Source organism: Dasypus novemcinctus, chromosome 18 (assembly GCF_030445035.2).
Source record: "Dasypus novemcinctus isolate mDasNov1 chromosome 18, mDasNov1.1.hap2, whole genome shotgun sequence".
NCBI lineage: Eukaryota > Metazoa > Chordata > Mammalia > Cingulata > Dasypodidae > Dasypus > Dasypus novemcinctus.
This window is the reverse complement of record NC_080690.1, coordinates 54,304,228-54,325,620: the sequence shown is the minus strand read 5'-3', so window position 1 is coordinate 54,325,620 and position 21,393 is coordinate 54,304,228. Positions and strand designations below refer to the sequence as shown.

General features: G+C 55.2%; 1 protein-coding gene across 2 annotated transcripts; it reads right to left on the bottom strand.

The window, feature by feature from the left end:
* Window positions 1–568: 568 nt before the first annotated feature.
* Window positions 569–13,874, bottom strand: LSR (lipolysis stimulated lipoprotein receptor). 2 transcript variants are annotated; one of them, XM_058279231.2, is made up of 10 exons: window positions 13,446–13,865; window positions 12,075–12,419; window positions 7,164–7,283; window positions 5,279–5,335; window positions 4,551–4,697; window positions 2,153–2,314; window positions 1,949–2,008; window positions 1,715–1,846; window positions 802–1,430; window positions 569–710 (listed from the first exon to the last, which is right to left on the bottom strand). In XM_058279231.2, exons 1-10 carry the CDS (start codon window positions 13,552–13,554, stop codon window positions 675–677), a joined length of 1,797 nt encoding a protein of 598 aa, XP_058135214.1. In that variant the 5' UTR covers window positions 13,555–13,865; the 3' UTR covers window positions 569–674. The 2 variants fall into 2 exon arrangements, with proteins under 2 accessions (XP_058135214.1, XP_058135215.1); XM_058279232.1 differs by lacking the exon at window positions 5,279–5,335 and having other exon boundaries at window positions 13,446–13,874.
* Between the last annotated feature and the right edge of the window lie 7,519 nt (window positions 13,875–21,393).

Here is a 21,393-nt window from a genome sequence, read left to right as displayed (position 1 = left end):
GGCGCGGGCCCGGGTCTCCGCGGGGTAGGAGATCGTCGCCGCGGCCGCCCCCCGCCGGCACGCTACCGGGTGGAATGCGGGCCCGGATGGAACGCCGGGGTCCCGCAGGGCGGGTCTGGCCGCGGGGGACCGGGCAGGGTGTGGGGCTGCGGGAGGGTAAAATAGGTCGGGGGCGGGGGAGCGGGTGCCCGAGGTGGAAGTGAGGGAGAGCGCGCACGCGCGCTCCCGGTGGCCGGCTGTTGTGCACGAAGGCGGAGGACAGGCGCGCATGCGTACGTCTGGGCGGGGCCGGGGCGCGCACGCAGGGCCGGGCAGGGGCAGCGTGGGGCGCGTAGTCCGGCGCCGAAGAGACGGAGCAGGCCGGTGGGGCAGCTAACCCAGGACCAGGTCCCGGGAGGAAGCTGGGGACGCCTAGCCGGGCAGGGGAGGGGAGTAGGTAGACTGGTCCTCTCCATCCGACCCAGGACCGCGACACTGACTCCCCTCTGCCACCATGGCAGCCGGCCGGGCTTCCTCCCCCCCCCCCCCCCCCCCCCCACGTAGCAAAACAAACACTTTCCCCAAACCCTTGGGATTATAAAACTTTATTAGACTCAGGAGGAAAGACCAATGTCAATATTTTCAACTCAAATTAGAAAAAAAAAAGTACAAAAGCTTCATACAAAACGTTAAGATCAGACGACTAAACTTTCCCGACTTAGGGCCAAGTTCTGCAAGAGAAAAAGAAAAAAGGGCGTCAACTGAGAACCGAAGAGAAGGTTCCAGGAAGGGTCCTGAAGTCAGGTGGGGCGGCCCACTCACCTTCTTCAGCCTGCGCTCTCGGGAGCCCTGGGATTCTGTCTCAGAGTAAGGAGGCGGCGCTGTTGGGTAGTAGGCCTCCTCCTCTTCCTCTTCCCTGCAGGGTCTTCTCCTTTCCCCTTGCCCTTTCTTCCTCAAGGCTTCCTCCAGCAGCCGCCCATCATAGTGGGGGTTCCCAGACCTGGAGCCATCCTCCGGGGCGTCCCGGGAAGAATGGTAGTGGGACCGGGGGTTGGCCTGAGAGTGGTCCCTGGACCTGAACTCGTCATGGCGGGGAGCTCGGGAATGGGAAAAGTCCCCTGAGTCGTCTTGGTAGTAGAGGTCGTCACGGCTGCGACTTCGGGGGACTGCATAGGCTCGGCCTCTCCTCCCGCTGCTTGAAGGAGACCTCCTCCCTGACTCAGCAGAGCCCGGCCGGGTGAAGTCATCCAGAGCATCCACAGAGTGGGCCCGGGGCCGCCCGGACCCCCAGCCACCCCTGGACCGCTCTGGGGGGGGCTCCTGCTCCCACCTCCTGGGACTCCGGGGGGAATGGCGACCCCATTCCTCATCCCGGATCGGGGTGAGGGTAGGGCCCCTGGAAGGCCGGGATCTCCAGTCGTCCTCATGAAGGGAGGTGACTTCACTCATGGCTGAAGGGAAGGGAGGTATCACTGGCTGCTGGGAGGAGGCCAGGGGCCCCCAGGACCAGCAGTGTCACCTACTTGGCTTCTGCACTTTCCAGGGGGCCCTAGGTTTATTATCTATTAAGTGATGACATGCAGGATCCTAGCCACTTCTCACTGTGTCCGTGGGAGGGAGGGATGGAGGGAGGGGACTCTGCCCAGGATTTGCAACAAGCATCCTCAGGGGAGGAATCAAGGATATGTGCTTCCCTCCCCCCTCTGGGAGTTCTCAGGCCCCAGCTCCTGCTCACCCCGCTCCACGCGGCCGTTGGGGGCACCGGGTCGTGAAGGGTCAAAGTTGGCCAGCTCCTTCTCCATGTAGTACAGGACCCGCATGGAGTCATCCTGCTGGCTGGCCTGAATCCGGTAGCCACTGCGGACCTCTGGGGGCAGGAAGTGGAAGGCATAGGCCTGAGTGTGGGAGACAGAAGCTGACCCACCTCCGCCTCTCCAGGCACAGCCACCTCAGAATGACCGGTTCTCACCAGAGGTCACACTGCTGTCTGTGTCACGAAGGAGGGGCACCTGGGAGCTGTGGCCACCGACTGGGGGAAAAGACTGGCTATCAGTGACTGCCCACCTGCAACACCCACCGCCCTGGCCCCTCCAGGCTCTTTCAGCCCCAGACCCCTTAGTGCCCAAATGCTCAGCCTCCCCTTCCCCTCACCCCTGGCTCCCACAGGCCTCACCTGAGCTGTTCCTGTCGAAGTCTCCAGGGTAACCGTTGTAGACAGGGCCCATGGGAATCATGGCTAGCGGGGGTGGGGTCTTGGCAGGGGACAGGTGGGCATAGGTGCTGGGGGCGTAGATGCTTGGGACACCTGAGGTGGCCGCCTTGCCTGCAGTATATACTGGGGGGACACAGACCATGTGACAAAGAGGCCAGGGTACCCTGCACTGTGGTCAGGGATCTGGAGGGATGTGTGCCTGGGCCTCCCCAGTCCCCCAAGTGTGACACCTCTTTAGGTCCCCTGTCACTCCTCATTCTGTTTCTGCCGGGTCCCTGAGCTCAGGGACATCAGCTTCACAGAGTCCCCACCTCCCACATGACTTCGCACAGACGTTTCAGGGTAGGGGGTGCACACTGGCAGCCCACCACCCCAATCTGGCAGGCCAGCATGTTTTGTTTGGACAGTTGGGTGCTTTGCCAACATCTGACAATCAGAAGGTTTTACATGAATTTCCAACTCTCCAGCCACTTCCTCAGATGTGGCTGCCTCAGACCTGTGTTCTTGCAGGGCGAGAGAGGACGCAGCTGCCCCTTCGATGAAGCCCACTGCTGTCCCCACTGGCCACATCAAGTATTCCCTTCAGTGGTAGAGCCCCTGCTCTAAAAAAGCCAGCCCTCTGGGGGTCCATGCTTTCCCCCTCCTACCTGCTGGGCACTCCCTCCTGGTTATCTTCTGGCCCCAGATACAATGGAAATCGGTCTAAGGCAAGGCAGCAGGTGGGAGCCGAGAGAGTTAACTCTTCAGCCACAGCAGCAAAATATCTCCTCTAGTTCCCAATGCTAGGCTCCCAGCCGCCCCCCCCTCCCCCCCCCCCCCCCCCCCCCCCGGGCTTAAGGGCAAAGCTTCCCTCCCACAGCAAGAAGCTGAGTTCTGGTGGCTGCTCTGGCAGCAAGGTCACTGGGCCCTAGGTGAGTCCCTTCCTCCCTGAGACAAGACAGGACAGGAACAGGAAGAAGGAAAGGCTCCCTGCGCCTCTGATTCTATTCCAAGGCCAAAGGCTAAGCGCTCAGCCCCACCCCAGGCCCCCTCGTTAGCTGGATAGCTGCCAGTCTGTCGTTAGTGAGACTCCTGCCCTCTGACGGGCCAGTGGGGGCTGGGGCAGAGGGAAGAGGGCCTCTGTTGGAGACCTGGTGGGACCTCAGGTCACAGGAGCTGTGACCTTGACCCAGCATGTGTAGTTCTGGCCCCTCCCAGCCTGGATTCCTAGGGCAGCAGCAGACTTGGTTGCGGCCTGTGGGTCTCCCTCCATGAATCCGTGAGGTGCACCAACACCCAGTGCCTGAGCAAGCAGCTCTCAGCTAAAAATGACAAGGGAGAAAGAGGAAGGCCGGCAGGATCCTCCGGAGGGTGGAGAGTGGTGGAATTTGGGGGGAGAGGGTGGTGCTTTGAGGAACCAGGGTGCCACAGAATGAGCCAGCTCCTGTGCCGGCTTCAGCATGCTCTTCCTCTAAGGCTCACATAACACCTGCGAGGTCGGTTGGGACCTTACAGAGGGAAACCCAGGCTCAGAGAGGGAGCGCCACTGGCCTGTGGCCGCAGAGTGACAGGGGCAGGGCTCTCTCTGTGCCCAAGGGCATTTCGAGGCTGACCGCCAGCAGGCACGAGCCCTGCACACAGGCCGGGCCGCGCTGCCCGCCAGCAGGAGCGTCCTCCCCGCCCTTGGCCTCGCCCATTCACAGAGAAGGAAGCGGACTCGGAGAGGAGACTCACTCACTTGGCTTCCCAGCGGGCCAAGCCAGGCCTCGAGCCTGCCCCTGCCCGTAGCAGCCCCCTGCCCTTCTACTACTCCTGCGCTGTGCGCTGCGTGTGCAGACGTGCTCCTACATCCGCCCTCCAAGGGACACCCCAGGAACAGGTAACAGCTGACGTCCCGAGGAAGGGAAGGGGGCAGCAGCAGGTGGCAGACTTGGTTTCTCCGTTTCCTTCTCTTCTGCTTGGTTTCTCTTCCCTCCTCACCTCTGCCCCACTTCCTCCCCACACCCTCCATGCTTTCCACTCTCGTGCTGGATCTGGGTGTGTGGCGTGAAGCCGTGGCTTTTCCATCTACCTGAGCCACGCAGTGCTGTGAACCTTGTTTAGGTTCTTACAGTTTGCACTTAAGACGTCGTCTTTAAAGGGAGCTTCACCTTTCTGTGAATAGTTTTGTACTACTGGAATTTTTTTTTAAACCAGGGGCCTGGACTATACCTTCAAAAGGGAAAAAACTCAAAATGAATGAAAATTAAGAAATTCAGGTCCTTCATGGCCCACTTCCCCCCCGACTGCTGAAGTCCTAGCCTCCAGGCCAGTGGCCCTGTCCTGGAGGTGGGACGATGACCTGGGAGGGAGGGGGGGCAGCTGCACAAGGGGCACTCACAGGCCTCCGGGCAGCAGCACTTGTCCGGGCAGCAGGGGCACCTGACGTAACAGCAGCAGGTATGGGGGCAGCACTGGCACCAGCAGATGCCCAGGAGGAGGAAGACGAGGAAGGCGGCCAGGCAGACCATGACCACAAAGAGCCAGTCTGTAGAGACATGAGGACGGGCCTGAGCCCCGAGCCTGCGGGGCAGCTGGGCTGGACAGCACAGCGGGGCCAGGGCAGGGTCGGGGGAGGTGGGGGATGCGTGCAAAGCGGGTCAGGGAAGCTGCAGCCCGAGCTAGATCCTTCATGCTAGAGGTGGGGGCACAGCAGCAGAGGGAGGCCCACCCCTCCACAACCAGGCCTGTCCCCAAGGTGGGGAAGGGGCCCCTGGGCTCATACTGAGGGGAGCAGAAAATGAGAGGCCAGCTGGCCAGAGCAGGGCAGGCTGCAGTCCCAGGGAGAGAGAGGGCCAGCTGCCCAGATCAGCCTACTCCCAGAGAGCAACGCAGGAACCAGTCACGGGAGCCTCTGCCTACACCCCGGGCCCCTCCTTGGCCGGTCCAGCCCCCTGACCCCCATGCCCAGAGCCAGGCCACCAGATGCCCCGGAGTCAGCCCGAGTGAGTGGGGCAGTCCACCGCAGGCAGTGTTTAGGATGGGGAGGAGAATTCCAGAGACAGTGTGGTACATGGTAGGGAGAGGGCACCCCAAGAGAAGCCCCACTCAGGACTCCACCCCCCATACCTTCCATGGGCCCCGCCTGAAAACCAGGTAAGAGCTCAGCCACCCCCGAGGTCCTGCCTGGAGGGACAAAAGAGAAATAGGAGATTATGCTGGCAAGAGCCAGCCCAGGCCGCCCCGCCCCCGGAGCCCGACTCCAGGCAGAGCAGGTCTAAGGTGTACCTCGAGGTAGGAGAAGGCTTGGTGGCCTAGAAGGTCCCCGTGCACACGTCCGCCCAGATGTGGGTGTTTTCCCAAAGGCTTCCGTCACTTAATGTACCCACTCTCAGGCAGTGGGCAACTCTGTAGCCCAAAGGGGCTTCCACCCAGAGACTATGTGGTCTGGTACCACCCGTGGGGTCCTGACAGATCCGCCTAGCTTGGGTGCTCCACCTGGCCACGGTCATGGGTGCTATCAGGCATGGAGGCACAGTGCCCAAGGCTCATCATACTTTTAGGGGCCCAGGAAAATGTTTTATTTTTAATTTCTTTTACAATCAGAACCTCCCAAAAGGGATACGATCCCATGTTGAATATATAATAATGAGTTGCCTTATTAGCAACATGATCATAAAATATAATTCGGCACACCAAGGCCAAAGTACCTACGGCCCACAAAAGGCACAACGTGGCACTGGTTCTGGGCCCACGGGCTCCGACCTCAGGTCACAGATCCTATCACGTGCCATGGAACAAGCTTCGCCACCCAGTCAGCACCTTCCCTTGGAAGCCCTGGAGCTCTGGGCCTCCCAAGGCTGGCCTCTCCCAGGGCGTCCGCACGCTGACAGACGTCTACACACTGCGTAGCCCATGCCAGCGGGTCCTGCCCCCACGAGGGGGCTGGAGCAGCTACATCAGCGGTTCTCAAAGTGTAGTCCAGTCCACAGGGCCAAAGCTACTTTCCTAACAATTCCGAGCTGCCGTTTGCCTTTCTCAGTGTGGGTCTCTCATGAGCATACAGTGGAGTTTCCCAGAGACTACGTGACAATTGGTGACATCACCACTCCAATGGCTAATAGGTTGTGTGCTTGGCCTTTAAAACGCTCTCGGTTTTAATATCTAACTTGATAGATAGCCCTAGAGCTATCCCGCATGCACAAAAGCTCTTTGGGGGCCTCAATCTACTTTTGGAGTGTTAACAAGTCCTAGAGTAACATTTTGAGCACGGCTGATGCTGACTGGGCATTTCACCAAAGGCCATGCAGGTCGCCACTAGTCTAGTCCACCGCATCCCATCCCCAACACATGGACTCGGTGCGCGGTGCGAGCTCCCTGCAGCGTGCCCCCCCATGTGTGCTTCTTCACACATGTGCATCTCTGCATCGTGCACGAGATGACAGCAATGCCCAGCCTGGACGCACTCACATACAGCACAGGCCACGCAAGACCATATGTGTCGCCCCTGGCAACATCCCGTCAGACAGCAGGGAGACCTGAGGCAGGCACCCCAAGTCCACCCCGTCTGAGGGGTGGGGCGCTCTACACAGCAGCACCTGAGCAGGGCAGAGGGCAAAGACCCCATGCCGTGACAAGGCGCTTTGGGCCCGGGGATGTGGCAGAAGGCTGGTCCGGCATCCTCTCAGTTACCCACAAACAACCCTCCTCGCTCACTGCCCATCAACTCTGACCACTTCTGTACTCTTTAAAAAGGAGGCCAGGAGGAGGCTGAACCCCCAGTTCTCTCTATTCGCCGTCTGGCTCGGGCTGAACGATGGGGGTTGGGGCGGTGGGAGGAGTCCCTGCCAGGGGTGTGCGGAACAGATAAGCCCAAGTGACTGGAGGCGCTGCGAGGGGGAGAGCAAAGCAGGACATAGAGCCCAGAGAGAGTGTGGGAGGCAGAGGGCAGCACGCGGAAGTGGACAGAAGCAGCGCCCGTTCTCTTCCCCTCCCTTCTCGGCCCCACGCTCACCAAGGACGATGAGCTCCGCGTAGGCCTCGTTGTTGCCCTGCAGGTCCTGGGCTGAGACCACGGAGCAGTAATACACCCCACTGTCTCCCCAAGCCGTCTGGTCGAAGGTGAGGTCGGCATCTGTGGGAGGAGATGGGTTAGGGTGGCAGCCCCTGCCAGGCCGACCCCCGTCACCCCAACGAAGGAAGCACAGGGGCTTGTGGGTCAAGTGAAGATGAAACCATTCTTCCAGGGGCACGCGGCCTTTTGGGCCTTGTTCTAAGCGCTTGGCAGGGCTACTCCACGTATTCTGTGAGGCGGGCCCTGCTGACCTCCTGGTTTATAGACGGCACCGGGTCTGGAGAGGTTACCTCACCCGCCACCACAGCTCGCCGATACTGGAGCTGGAGGCGTCCAACTACAGAGCCAGTGCTCGGGGGCGTGCAAGCCGGGGGGCCGCCTCGCCAGGCAACAGCCTCAACTCCCCTGTGACATGAACTGCCACGGAGCCTGGTGCACACCCGGGTGGTGAGGCCGGGGCAAGGAGATGGAGATGGCCAGGCCAGATTCCAGGAGCCAGGCAGGGAGTGAGCCTGAGACCCCATACATGCCCTCGTCCACCCCCTACCCCCCCACCCTTCAGTGTCCACATTCCAGGCCACACCCAGGGCTTGGGGAAGCTCTGGTCTGAAGCAGTCCCAGGCAAGGAGCCTACTAAACATGATCAAAGTCTTCCGGCACATCCGCTTCCTCCCTCCTCCTCAGGCCCTCGTTAGTTATATCCCCTCAGCCGCTCACCTTCCCTCCCAGCTGCTCCGGCTCACACTGAGCTGCCCACCACCATGCCCTGTGCACCCATGGCCCTCCTGCACAGAGCTCCGTGAGGGCGGGAACTGTGTGCCCCAGTCCCCAGTCCCTGGCACCCCCAGAGCATCAGTCAGTATTTGTGGAGGGAAAGAAAGAAGCAGAGCCTTTTCTTTCTTCAGGTCCCCAGCCCAGGCCTCATGTCCACAGGAGAAACCTCTCCACGTTGTCCCCTGCACCATTTTAAATGCCCAGCCCAGGCCCATGAGTTCCTTGGCACATCTGGCTACTGGGTCCCATGCCAGCGGCATCCCCACCGGCCCCCAGCACGCTGAGCTTCACCTGCCTTGCATGTGCCTGGGCCTTCTCCCTGCTGGCCGTGTGGCCTCCCGGCCATTGCAGGGCTGGTTCCTTCCCATTACTCAAGCCTCGTCTTCCAGGACTCCCTGGCACCCCAGCTCACAGTGCTCCCTCAGCCCACTGCCAAAACATAGCACCCAGTGGAAGGCTAACTGTCCAGCACCCCAAGAGGAGGTGGGCTCCATGGAAGCAGGAACTGGCCTGTCTCAGTCTCTGTGGGGTGCGTGGGGTCAGAGGGCCTGGCTGGGAGCCGAGCCTTAGAATGAACCTCTTCCTTCCCTGTGCTGGCCTTGGGGGTCTATTCCAGTGGTCTGGCAACAGAGTTCTATTCAAATAGGCACTTGATTCATTAGTTCACTAGTCAACAAATAATTGCTTGGGGCTCACTACATTCCAAAAAGTATCTGAGTCGCCTGGTATGCTGAGAGTGACCGTTCTTAGAGTGTAGTCTGTGGATCCTGGGAGTCCCCAAGACATTCCAGGGGACCCCTGAGTTGAAGTTATTGTCATAATAATACTAAGACGTTGTCTGCCTTTTTCACTTAATCTTGCCTGAGTGGAAAATGGAGTTTTCCAGAAGCTACGTAACATGCTGTATCATGATAGGTTAAATGTAGAAGTAGTGGTGGGAATCCAGGTGCTTCTATTCAGTCAGACTTTTAAAGAGATTTGTAAAAATATAAAACAAGGCCACTTCTCTCATTAAAATCCCTTTGTTTAGTTCTGGAAATTGTGGTTACTTTCTATTAAAATATATATTATGTATGTTAATCTATAACGAGTTTATTATTGCCATTTAAAATACTTTTAATGCTTATCAGTTTGAAAGCTGTAAAAACAAAAGCTCCTGGAGGACCTCAATCATTAAGGGCATAAAGAGGTCCTAGGACCGAAAAGTTTGAGAACCACTGCTAGCCAGAACAGATATAAATCCCTGCACTTATGGAGCACAGATCCTAACTGGGAAAGAAGGGCAAATAAAAAACCAAAATGTATCGCCTATCAGATGGTGATAAGCACTATGGAGAAAACAAAGCAGGCAAGGGGGACAGCCTGTGCCAGGGGTGGCGTGGGGGCTGGGCCATTTGAAATTAGGTGGCCAGGAAGCTTCCAGATAAGGTGACCTTCACGGTAGACCTGAAGGAGTGGAGGGCATGACTCCGTGGGCAGTCTGGCCGCTGTGTCTGGAGCTCTCCCTGGAAGGGGCTTATCTCTAGGCGCCATGCCCTCAGCGCCTCTCTCTCCTTGACTCCTCATCTAACCTAGAACTAGATTCTCCTAAATCTTCCAGACTCCCTAATGCCCTCTCCGCCCATCTTTTTTCCAGCTCTGACTTTCAACTGGATCCTGACCACACCCTGCCCGAACCTGAGCTAAGAGGCAGGCCCTACCCAGAGCCCAGGGTAGACAGGAGCCCCTGCCGCAGCGAGAGGGTGTAGGCCCAGGGTGGAAATCTGGGATCTGTGGGCTGGATCCGGCCCTGAGTGCATTTTGTTTGGCCCATATGATGTTTTGACAACCCGTGAAAATATGGCTTTCCGGCTTCTTTTGAAAAATCCTAAGGCCCGGGCCACCTCCTTCCTGCATGGCGCACCCTGCTCCCCGCCTCGTCTGGCCCCGAGCTCCCGAGCTCCGTGGGATGGGCTCTGCCCTAACTGTTTTAGGTGCAGGCCTCCACCGCGCCCTGGGCCCCTGCGTCCTGATCCGTGCTTGGCAGAGAAGGCCCTCAGGACCCCAGGGGTCCCATGGGGCTCTGTGGCCAGGGCTGCTGAGAGTAAGGGGCACACGGGCCCCAGGCAGCCTGAGGGGTCCACACGGGCCTCTCCCTAGGCACCCTGCATCACGGAAGCAGGAGGGATGGGAGGGGGCCCGGAGCCAGCCTGCGCCGAGGGACACCTAGGGGCCCCACCGCTCCAGTTTGCCGAGGACTAGGCAGTGTCCTGGGACCTAGGACTTTCCTTTTTCAAACCAAGATGGTAGGTCCCCCAGGGCCCCCCAGGGGAAGCCGCTCCACCCCGCGGCCAAAGCTGAAACGGAGGAAGCTCCCGCAGCTGCTGGGCTTCCTGAAAGGACACACACACAATGGGCGCTTTCAGACCCGGCCGAGCCAAATGCGGGTCTAGGTCGAGGTAGCGAGAAAGCTCTGGGCCTGGGCAGCCCCTAAAGGCTGTGCTCTGGATAGAGCCAGAGGGCCGCCCTGGAGCTTTGTCTTCTGCAGAGGTGGCACGTTCCGGGCATTCGTCAAGGGCACCCTCAGGACTTGGTGGTCCTGATGGGTTGGACAGTCGCGCCAGTCCAGGTTGCAGAAGCCCCCAGCTCTGACAAGGTGGAGCCCCCCAAGCAGTGACCTCAGAACAGCAGGTGCTTAGGACTGAACTGCCCTGAGACAGGACCCAAGCCCACCCCTGGACCCCTGCCTTCCACCACGGCCTAGACCGGGAAAGGAAGGAGTGAGTTCCACGGCCTGGTCTCTTGGGGTCTGCACAGGGGCACCCCCTCCCCCGCTCTGCCCCTCTGCCTAGGATGAAAACTCTGGTCCTTGCTCAGGGCAGTAAAAGGATAGATCCGTGAGGCGGGGGGGCCCTTCAGCCTTGACCACTGCCTCACTGCCTCCCAGATTCTTCAGGGCCCAGCCCCAGCCCCTCCCCAAATCACATCCACAGAGGCGTTAAGGTGGGGCCTGGGCCCCGGGTCATTCCACATAGTAGGTCACCCAGCTCTGTTTTCTTTGGAGCACTTAGCATTCTCCGCAGTTCTCTTACTCTTCTATCGGCCTGTTTACTGCCCATCTCCCTCTGCTAGAAGGCTGTCTTCTCCAGGGCAGGGTCCTCGGCTGTCCTGATCGCCACTCCATCCCCAGCGCCTGCGCAGTGCCTGGCACTTAGTGCGTGCTTGATAAATACCAAATGAATGAATGAACACCTTCCCTCCCCACCATCCTTAGTCCCCCGGGAACGCCACTTCCCATCAGGAGGCGGCATCACGGTAAAGAATGAAGGCTCTCAAGCTGCCTCAGTTCAAATCCCGACGCCCACCCTTACTAACTGTGCACCTAGAGGAGCTCTGTGACCTCTCTGTGCCTCAGCTGTCATGTGCGTAGGATGTGATGGTGAGGACTCAGTGAGAGAATGTGTGTAAAATGCCTGCAAGTCATGGACGTTTCCAGCCTGCAAGTCGTGGACCATTCCAGGATAATCCTTTGCCCCATCGGCTCACTCCTGTCACTTCCTCTAGGAGGCGCAGAGTGAAGAGTGGGTAGGTTAGACTCCAGCTCTGTGTGACCCCAGGCAGGTCACTTTACCTCTCTGGGCCTCAGTCTCCTCCTGCAAAACAATCATAAGAGTATCTACTTCTCCAATGATTCTGTGGTCTAAACGAGTGAATCCACGTCAACCTCGATTTGAGTCCGGCACACAGGAGGAGGCCCTTTGGACATTTTCACCAGTAGTTACTGCTAATGGGGGTAGAGGTGGTAACACTCTAGCCCCTCTGCTTCTCCGTCTGCATGACTGATTTTCTGTACCTTCAAGCACATGCGTTATGTTTACTTCATTTTCCTCCCTCCCTGGAATGTGAGCTCCCCAGTGGCTGATTTTGTTAAGGGCTGTCTTTCCAGGGCTGAGAATAGTGCCCAGTATGTAGGTGTCAGGTGCTCCAGAAACCTTCGCTGTTCACTCAGCGAGTGGAAAGGTGTGTCTCTTCAGACCCTCGTACGCGAGCTTCTGGGTGGGGGACCCCACGCCCTCCCCCCGGCCCCGCCCAACACACCTCCGGTGATGGTGATTCTCCGGCCCTGGTAGTAGCCGCCCAGGGTCACGGCGTTGCCCTGCTTGGTGGCCACCACCCTGACGGTGCGTGCGCTGTCCTGGCACTCCACGTACGGGTTGAAGCCCGGGTTCCCAGCCGCCAGCTGGGCGTTGAGCTGGTTGTCGGCGCTGCCTGGGGAGAAGGCATCGGCGATGCGGTCCCGGCAGAAAGACTTGTACTTCCAGATGACGATGGGCACCGTGGGGGTCGTGGTCATCTGGTAGGTGCAGGGCAGTGTCACAGGCTGGAACAGGATCACCACGTGGTAGTTGTCAGACACCGTCACCTGGATGGCACTGGCAGGGGCTGGAGGCAAGGTTGGAAGATCAGCAGGGGGCCGCCTGGTGGGGGGGCTGCACCGCTAGCCCAGGGAGGGGCTTCAGCAGGAATAAGCAAGGTCACACTGCCAGATTACAGAGGGATCCCTTGGCACAAACTGTCCACCCCTCTCCCCGGGCTGTGGGCTCCGAACCTCTGCAGGCCCCTCTTCCCCTTGCTGTTCTCTCTGTGGCCTGTACCGGCAAGGCCAAATGGCCACTACAATGGAACCCCCCCAGGCTCCCAGTTCCCCAGGATTTTGTGAATGGGAGAGAAAGTTTTAGAGCTGTGTGACTGAATCACTGCCCTGGAGTGCTCCCATCCCCCCCAAATCCCCACCAGCCTCCCACCTCCCTTACCCAAAGCCATGGCACATGAACAAGAATATGACAAAGATAAAGCCTTCCCACTCCCCCTCCCCCTATCTAAACAAACATCTGCTTCAGGTAAAAACTTGCCAGAAGGGGGTTTCAAACCAAGTCCGTAAATTCCTCCCCACAGATAGGCACAGATACTCTAAAGCCACGGATGGGGGTGCGAGTTTCTCACTCCCGCACCCACCCGAGGCTTGGGTTCCGTTTCTTGAATTCTCCCTCCAGGAAGCGTTCGATGGAGCCCTTGAGTGTCCTATCTCCGTTACCTCGGGATTTAAAAATCCCGGGGCGCGCCCGAGTCCCCACCGCAGCCTTTTCTGGTGATCCAGCGGGCCTTCCACCCCTACAAAGGGTCCCATTTTCCCAGGCTCCCGGGCTCTCGGGCTCCGGGTTCCAGGAGTTTCACTTCCTGCTATCTCCGGCCCAGGGCGGGGATCGCTCCACGGCACGGATGGGGAATCCCCCCACCCGGGCACACTCGGGCTCTCCCCGAGACCCAGCGGGTCGTGCGGTCTCAGGCCCCCTCCCCGCCCCCGTCCCCCAGCTCCCCCGCCTCCCGGCTGCGCGGAACTCCATCCCCCCACTTCCATTGTGCCCTCCCGCCGCTCCGCGGCACGAGGCCCCCAGCCCCACCCCGTACCTGTGCACCAGGTGCCGAGAAAGAAGCACACGAACGCAAGCGACCCCCGGCCTCCCGGGGCCGGGTGGGGACACAGCCACCGCGACAGGGCACGGGACCCTAGCGCCATCGCCGCCGTCTGGGCGCGTCGGGCCCGCGCCTCCGCTCCTAGGTACCCGCAGGGTAGGGGGCACGGCGCGCACTAAGCCTGGGAGGGGTGCACGCTCCTCCCGCTGCTTGCTTCCGTTCCCTGTCCCTATTCCAACCCCACCCCGCCGCGTCCCGGAGTTTTGAGAGGCGGGAATAAGGTAGAGGAAGCACGCGCTCCCAGCTTTCGGGGAGAAATTTCCTTGACCAGCCGTGGCCCTCCGAACCGCTCCACCCCTGCGCGCTCAGGGAATGGACCGGCCCAGGTACACACGGGTGGGAGCCGAGGGCTGGCCCCGGGGGTGGGCGGTGGGGAAGGGCTCCTCGGCCTCCCTCCCCGGAAGTGGGCTGTCCCAGGTGCGCTCCAGCCCCGAGGGGCGGAACCAAGTGACCAGCCCGCCGGGAGGGCGCGGCAGAGCCGGCCCCCGTCCAGCCCGCCCCTGCTCGGGCCCAGCCGAGCGGACCGAGAGCCACGGAACCAGGACCCACTTGGGGTGATTCACCTGTCGGGGAAGGGCGGTCCCCCGCGCACCTGTCCCCGCCTGCCGGCACCCCTCCCCCCGGCGGCCGATGGATCGGCCTGGGAACCCTCTGCGGGGAGGGGGGCGTCCGGGGCGCTGCGGCCGCGAGGGGGCTTCGCCGCCGCGCTCGGCAATTCCTCCCCTCGGGCTGAAGGGGGGCGCTGGGGGCGCCTCCCAGTCACAGGATTTAGAAAGCCACGCGAGGTCCCGGGAGGGAGGCTCTGCCCCTTTTAGGACGCCAGTGCGGCTGCAGGCCCAGGGAAAGTTGTCCTTCACTTGGGAACTTTTCCCCGCCTGCCTTCCTTGGCAGCTCGAGGCTCGGCCCCCGGCCCTCGCTCGGCCCGGGTCTGGCCTCCGGAAGTTCTGGCTCTTAAAGGGGCGGAGCGGAGGTGCGGGTCCTTGGACCAGCTTCCTCTGAAAGTGCCCAGGGGCCGGGGCCACCTGCGCCCGAGGGCGGGGCGGGGCGCGGCCACCCGAAGACAGGGCGCCCGGCGCGGCTCTGCTGCCCCGCGGTGGTGGACGGAGGCAGTGCACCCCAGGGAGCGGTTCGCGTTTCCTCTTGTCAGACTTTGGGAGGTGGTAAACTGGCCACTGGCGGGCGGGTTCCATACCCAGCCGGGTTCTGTTTGACCAGATCATGACCCTCTGCTCAAAACCTCCTGTGGCTCCCTTCTCTCCTAGCAGAAGTCCTTACAGTGGTTTGCCCTTTCCTCTCTGACCTCGTCTCCTCCCGCTCTCCGCCTGGCCTCACTCAGTTTCGGCCCCACTGGCCTCCTCGTTGTTCCCGAAGATGCCTCTTGCTCTACCTCAGGGCCACTGCCCGTGATACTCCCTTTGCCTGGAACACCCGTCTCGCACTTGTCCCGGTGATCTCCCTCCTCTTAGGGCTTTGCTTAAAGGTCACCTTTGAAGTAACACCTTCCCTGGCCCCTTTTTGTAAAATTTCAACTGGCTCACATCCCCCTCTCCTAACTTATGTCTCTTGCTGTTTTGTTTTTCTTCTTAGCACTCGGCACCAACTGACACGTTATGCATTTTACATAATCTTATTTCTACATGTTAATCTGATATCTCCCTTCACAGGGAGGGGATTTTTCTGAATTTACCATAAACTGAGCATAGATTCTAGAACATAGTTGCAGTGCAATAAAATGTTGTTGAGTAAATGCCATCTCACGTTATAATGTGAATTTCAGCTTCTTTTGAAAAAATCAGCCTACCGTTTCCCACAGCAATGGTGAGCTAGAGTGACACTTCCTTTAGAGGTGCTGTCCTGCCCCACAGGCCCTACCTGAGCCAACTCACACCACCTGCCTGGCCCCTGTGGGCACTTGAATTTTGCACCACCATCCCTTGCAAAGCATTGTTGGTGACAAAGAAGTACAAATATTGAAGGCAGAAGATGGCAAATCCTAGCCATGCTCTCTGCCCAGATCTGTCCAGTCTAAGCAGATGGGTACAAGCAATGGGCATGAATCCAGTCATGGGAAACTAAGGGACACTGCTCAGAGCAGGTATTACTAGGCTGACACTTGGAAGTTGAGTAGAACTTAATTAGCTAGGCTCAGAAAAGAGTTCCAGGCAGGGGGCACAGCACATGTGAGGCCCCTGAGCTAAAAGGATTGGATGAAATGAGGAACATTTGAAATGTCTATGGCAGAGCAGGGGATTTGTATCAGTCAAGGTAAGCTGGGCTGGGAAGCAGACTTGGCCCAGTGGATAGGGCGTCCGCCTACCACATGGGAGGTCCGCAGTTCAAACCCCGGGCCTCCTTGACCAGTGTGGAGCTGGCCCACGTGCAGTGCTGATGCATGCAAGGAGTGCCATGCCACGCAGGGATGTCCCTGCATAGGGGAGCCCCACACGCAAGGAGTGCGCTCTGTAAGGAGAGCTGCCCAGCGTGAAAGAAAGTTCAGCCTGCCCAGGAATGGTGCCAAACACACAGAGAATTGACACAGCAAGATGATGCAACAAAAAAGAAACACAGATTCCTGGTGCCGCTGACAACAACAGAAGTGGACAAAGAAGAACATGCAGCAAATGGACTCAGAGAACAGACAACTGGGGTGGGGGGAAAGGGGAGAGAAAAATAAATGAATTGAAAAAAAAAACCGATAAGCTGGGCTATGCTGAATGTGGCAGTTTGTTTTATTGGTTATTTTTCTAAACTGGTCTGTTTCTGTAGTCGTGATACCCTTTGATTACTTTATTTATTTATTTATTTTTATATGTAAAATATTTTTAAAGTTTTATTGAGATATGTACATGCCATACAAAGTGTACATTCGATTTAAAGTGTACAATTCAATGATTTTTAATATCTTAACAAAATTGTGCAATATCAGCATAATTTTAGAATAGTTTCATCACACCCAAACCATCAGCCATCACCCCCCAATTCCTCCATTCTTCCCTAGGCAGCCGCTAATCTACTTTCTTCTCTATAGGCTTAACTGTATAGAGAAATATTTTAATTACCATAAAATTAAGAAACAAGAACGGCTCAGTTTTTATTTCTGCTTTGGGGACATATGGGCATTTTCCCTCCAAAATATGGGGTTGTGACTCTGCACCTGCTCAATTAATGCCACATCTGGTATAATTTGATACGGCAATACTTAGAGAGTACATCCCATGCACCTAGCAGTGTCACAAATATTATAGGGCGGAATTCAAGAAATGTTCTTTGCATAAGAAACTAGTGACTCGGGTGGATTGATCAGACCCAGGATTTGGAGACATAATTTCAGGGATTCATATGTCTCCCTTGACCTTAACATTTGCCTTCTCTCCTCCGTTATTCAGCAACCCCATGTTTTAGAGTCTGTTACATACTTGAAGCATCCACTTTCAAATATCAAACTCCATCTCAATTACAATTAAGTTTGACTGCATTTAACAGAAATCCCCAAGTCCTGTGGTTTTAAGAAGACAGAAGCCTATTTTTCTCTCCTAATAAGTGCGTCCAGAGGTCTGCTGTCTAGAGCTGGTATAGAGCTGCTACTCGTGATCCACAGTCCAAATTCTTGCCATAGTTCTGCTCCGCAGTCCATAGCGTTATGCATTCTAGCTTTAAGGTTGTCTCTGGGGCAAGATGACCCTTGAAACTCCTGTCACTGAGTCTGTCTCAGGCAGCAGAAAAGACAAAGAGGCAAGGGCAATAGGCTCACCAACCAGCAGAGCCGGTGCCCTTAAAGAGTTTTTCTGGAAGCCACACCCAATGACTTTTTTCTTTTTTTTTTTTTTTTAAATATTTATTATTATTTTTTTTTAAATTACATTAAAAAAAATATATGAGGTCCCATTCAACCCCACCGCCCCCGCCCCCCACTCCCCCCACAGCAACACTCTTTCCCATCATAGAGATACATCCATTGCACCTGGTAAGTTCATCTCTGAGCATCACTGCACCCCATAGTCAATGGTCCACATCATAGCCCAGACTCTCTCATGTTCCATCCAGTGGGCCCTGGGGGGATCTACAGTGTCCCGTAATTGTCCGTGAAGCACTATCCAGGACAACTCCACGTCCCGAAAACGCCTCCACATCTCATCTCTTCCTCCCGTTCCCCACACCCAGCAGCCCCCATGGCTACCGTTCCCACACCCATTCCACATTTTCTCTGTGGACATTGGATTGGTTGTGTCCATTGCACACCTATGTCAAGTGAGGGCTTAGATTGCACATGGGTACTGGATGCACTCTTCCCGCTTCTAGTTGTAGACACTCTAGGCTCCATGTTGTGGTGGTTGACCTTCTTCAACTCCATGTTAGCTGAGTGGAGTAAGTCCAATAAGTCAAAGTGTAGGAGCTGAAGTCTGTTGAGGCTCTGGGCCTGGGTGTCATATTATCAGTCCAGAGATTCAAATCCCCTACATATATCTTAAACCCAGCACCAACTACAATTCCAATAAAGTAGCATGCAAGTCTTGTGAAAAGAGATCCCCTCTGAGTCCATTTCCATCATGCAGAAACACCAGCTCCAAAGAAGGGCCATCTGTCATGGCAGTGAACCCCTTCTGCCATGACCATAGAACCCGTGGGTCTCTTTATCCCTCAAAAGAACCAATACCTGGGGTTGTATCTACCTTATCTGTCTCTTAGACTCTGTTCAGTTGTACATAGGGGTATTCCTTCTGACAACCTCCAGACTCTTTTAGAGACTCACAGCCTTATAATCTCATTTCTCCTTTCCATTTCCCCCTTACATTAGGTCAAACCGCTTCCCGAAGTCATGTTATTATATGTAGACAGGTATATTCTGCTGTTCCGCTTTGAATCTTTAATTCAAGGTCATTTTCTAGTTGCTTCTTCAGCTGGTATGTGGTAGTGATCCCTCGGTGCCAGGGAGGCTCATCCCCGGGTGTCGTGTCCCACGCTGGGGGGAATGCATCACATCTACACGCTGAGTTTGGCTGTGAGAGTGGCCACATTTGAGTAACATGAAGGCTGTCAGGAGGAAACCCCCAGGCACAATGCTACTCTAGGCCTTGTTCTTATTGCAGGTGCATAGGCTCAAAAGTGTAGCCATTAGTATCAAGAGCCCACTGTTGGGCCCTCCTTCCTTCCTGGTTCTTGCCGTTGCACCTGGAGGATTGCCGCTGCTCTCCCAGGGCCCACAACAGTGACCCCCCGGCCAGGAGCCCAGTACCCCCCCAGCTGTTGTTTTTAATTGTTTCCACTATGAGTATATATAGACATTACCATATACCCTGGGCATATGCCCTGTATAACTCCCTGACAACCATATATATCCTGTCAATAACATCCCATATCAGTATTCCTCCGCTGCCATTGTTTAACCACTCTGTGATCCAAAACTTCCCGTAAAGTGAATCCCAACATAATGTCAGCTTCAGAAGAGTCTTAGATCACCAAAATTCATATATACAATATACAGTATTTCCCCAGATCCACCATAAAACCTTTTCCCTTCCACAGCAATAATCTTTTAACTTATTCATATCATATTTCCTGAAACTGATGTACAGATTCCGAAACTATAGTTTTCAAACAAGGTAACATTTGTGCTTACTATGTGGTCCATACTTTAGGTTGTACAGTTTTCTAAATTTTTTAGTTATCCTATGTTTTGTCTTATGGTTTTCATTATTAGTCTGTCGTCCCCTATATGTTTTTGGTGTAATATTAGCTGTTTTATATTCATCCTCGTATACTCTCACTTAACTCCTCTTTTGCCCCCTTATTTACCTTTGTTCCATCCATTGCACGTCCATTTTCCCCTCCCCTTAGGGCCCACAACGCCTGTCAATCTAATGCCCTGGGAGCCGTCCTTTCTCACGAGAGATACAGTTCTCTCTATTCGACGGCATTAGTCTTCCCCAGGATATGGGTCCACCCCACCCAATGGTAGAACCCACCTTGGCAAAATGAGCCTTCAGCTATTCCCTCCGGAGTCCTCCCGCATCAGACCATACCCCCTGAGCGTCCTAACCAGGTAACCCTCCTACTTATACTTTGATACGTTTTACTCAACATTTAGTTCTCAATGAACTTCTGGCACTCTCCCATGTTTGTATGTTGCCCCTCCCTCCCACCTATTTCTTGGACCATATTACCCCTCTTCCCATCCCCAGCCCCCCTCAAACCCAGAAAACCCCACCCGAAGGTAACCCCTTGCCCCCATTTTGTCCCTTCTTTGTGCTCATACTTACCCCCAGCTCATCACAGATTCCACCCCTACAGACATTAACTCACAGCCTTCCTCCACCCCCCGATTTCCAGTAAGCCACTTTTCCAGACTCTAGCTCTCTGAGGCAGTTAACTTATTTCATATCATTGAGGTCATATAGTATTTGTCCTTCAATGCCTGGGTTGCTTCACTCAACATAAGATTCTCAAGGTTCATCCATGTTATCACGTGCGATTGTAGTGTATTGGTTCTTACAGCTGAGTAGTATTCCATTGTGTGTATATACCACATTTTATTGATCCACTCATCTGTTGATGGACTTTTGGATTGATTCCAACTTTTGGCGATGGTGAACAATGCTGCTATGAACATTGGTGTACATATATCGGTTTGTGTCCTTGTTTTCAGATCTGATGGGTATATACCCAGCAGTGGTATTGCTGGGTCATATGGCAAATCTATGGATAATTTTTTGAGAAACTGCCAAACTGTCCTCCAGAATGGTTGGATCCTTCTGCATTCCCACCAGCAATGGATGAGTGTTCCCCTTTCTTCACATCCTCTCCAGCATTTGTATTCTACTGTTTTTTTCATGGCTGCCAATCTTATGGGAGTAAGATGGTATCTCATTGTAGTTTTGATTTGCATTTCCCTGATAGCTAGAGATTTGGAGCATTTTTTCATGTGCTTTTTAGCCATTTGTATTTCTTCTTTGGAGAAGTGTCTGTTTAAATCTTTTTCCCATTTTTTAAATGGGTTGTTTATCTTTTTGTTTTCAAGATCTATGCGTTCTTTATATATGCAAGTTATAAGTCTCTTATCAGATATATGGTTGCCAAATATTTTCTCCCATTGTGTGGGTTCCCTTTTTACTTTCTTGACAAACTCCTTTGAGGTGCAGAAGGCTTTAATTTTGAGGTAGTCCCATTTATCTATTTGTTCTTTTGCTGCTCGTGCTTTTGGTGTGATATTCATGAAGCCATTTCCTATTACAAGGTCCTGTAGATGTTTCCCTACACTGCTTTCTAAGGTCTTTATGGTCTTGGCTCTTATATTTAGGTCTTTGATCCATCTTGAGTTGATCTTTGTATAAGGTGTGAGATGGTAATCCTCTTTCATTCTTCTACATATAGCTATCCAGTTCTCCAGGCACCATTTGTTGAATAGGCCATTCTCTCCCAGTTGTGAGGGTTTGGTGGCTTTATCGAATATTATATGGCTATATATATGAGGTTCTATATCTGAACTTTCAATTCGATTCCATTGGTCTGTGTGTCTCTCCTTATGCCAGTACCATGCTGTTTTCACTACTGTAGCTTTGTAGTATGTTTTGAAGTCAGGAAGTGTGATTCCTCCTATTTCGTTTTTCTTTTTCAATATGTCTTTGGCTATTCGGGGCCTCTTTTTATTCCAAATAAATTTCATAGTTAGTTTTTCTAGTTCCTTAAAGAAGGCTGTGTTGATTTTTATTGGGATTGCATTGAATGTGTAGATCAGTTTTGGTAGGATAGACATCTTAATAATATTCAGTCTTCCTATCCATGAACAGGGAATATTCTTCCATTTATTTAGGTCTTCTTTGATTTCCTTGAACAATCTTGTATAGTTCTCGATGTATAAGTTTTTTACCTCTTTAGTTAAATTTAT

Excerpts from the sequence above, each read along its gene's own strand:
- LSR (XM_058279231.2), bottom strand. The coding sequence starts at position 13,554 with ATGGCGCTAGGGTCCCGTGCCCTGTCGCGGTGGCTGTGTCCCCACCCG. Across the intron at positions 12,420-13,445 it reads TCTCGGCACCTGGTGCACAG|CCCCTGCCAGTGCCATCCAG; the intron begins GTACGGGGTGGG and ends CCTTGCCTCCAG. Across the intron at positions 2,315-4,550 it reads GTGCTGCTGCCCGGAGGCCT|TATATACTGCAGGCAAGGCG; the intron begins GTGAGTGCCCCT and ends GTGTCCCCCCAG.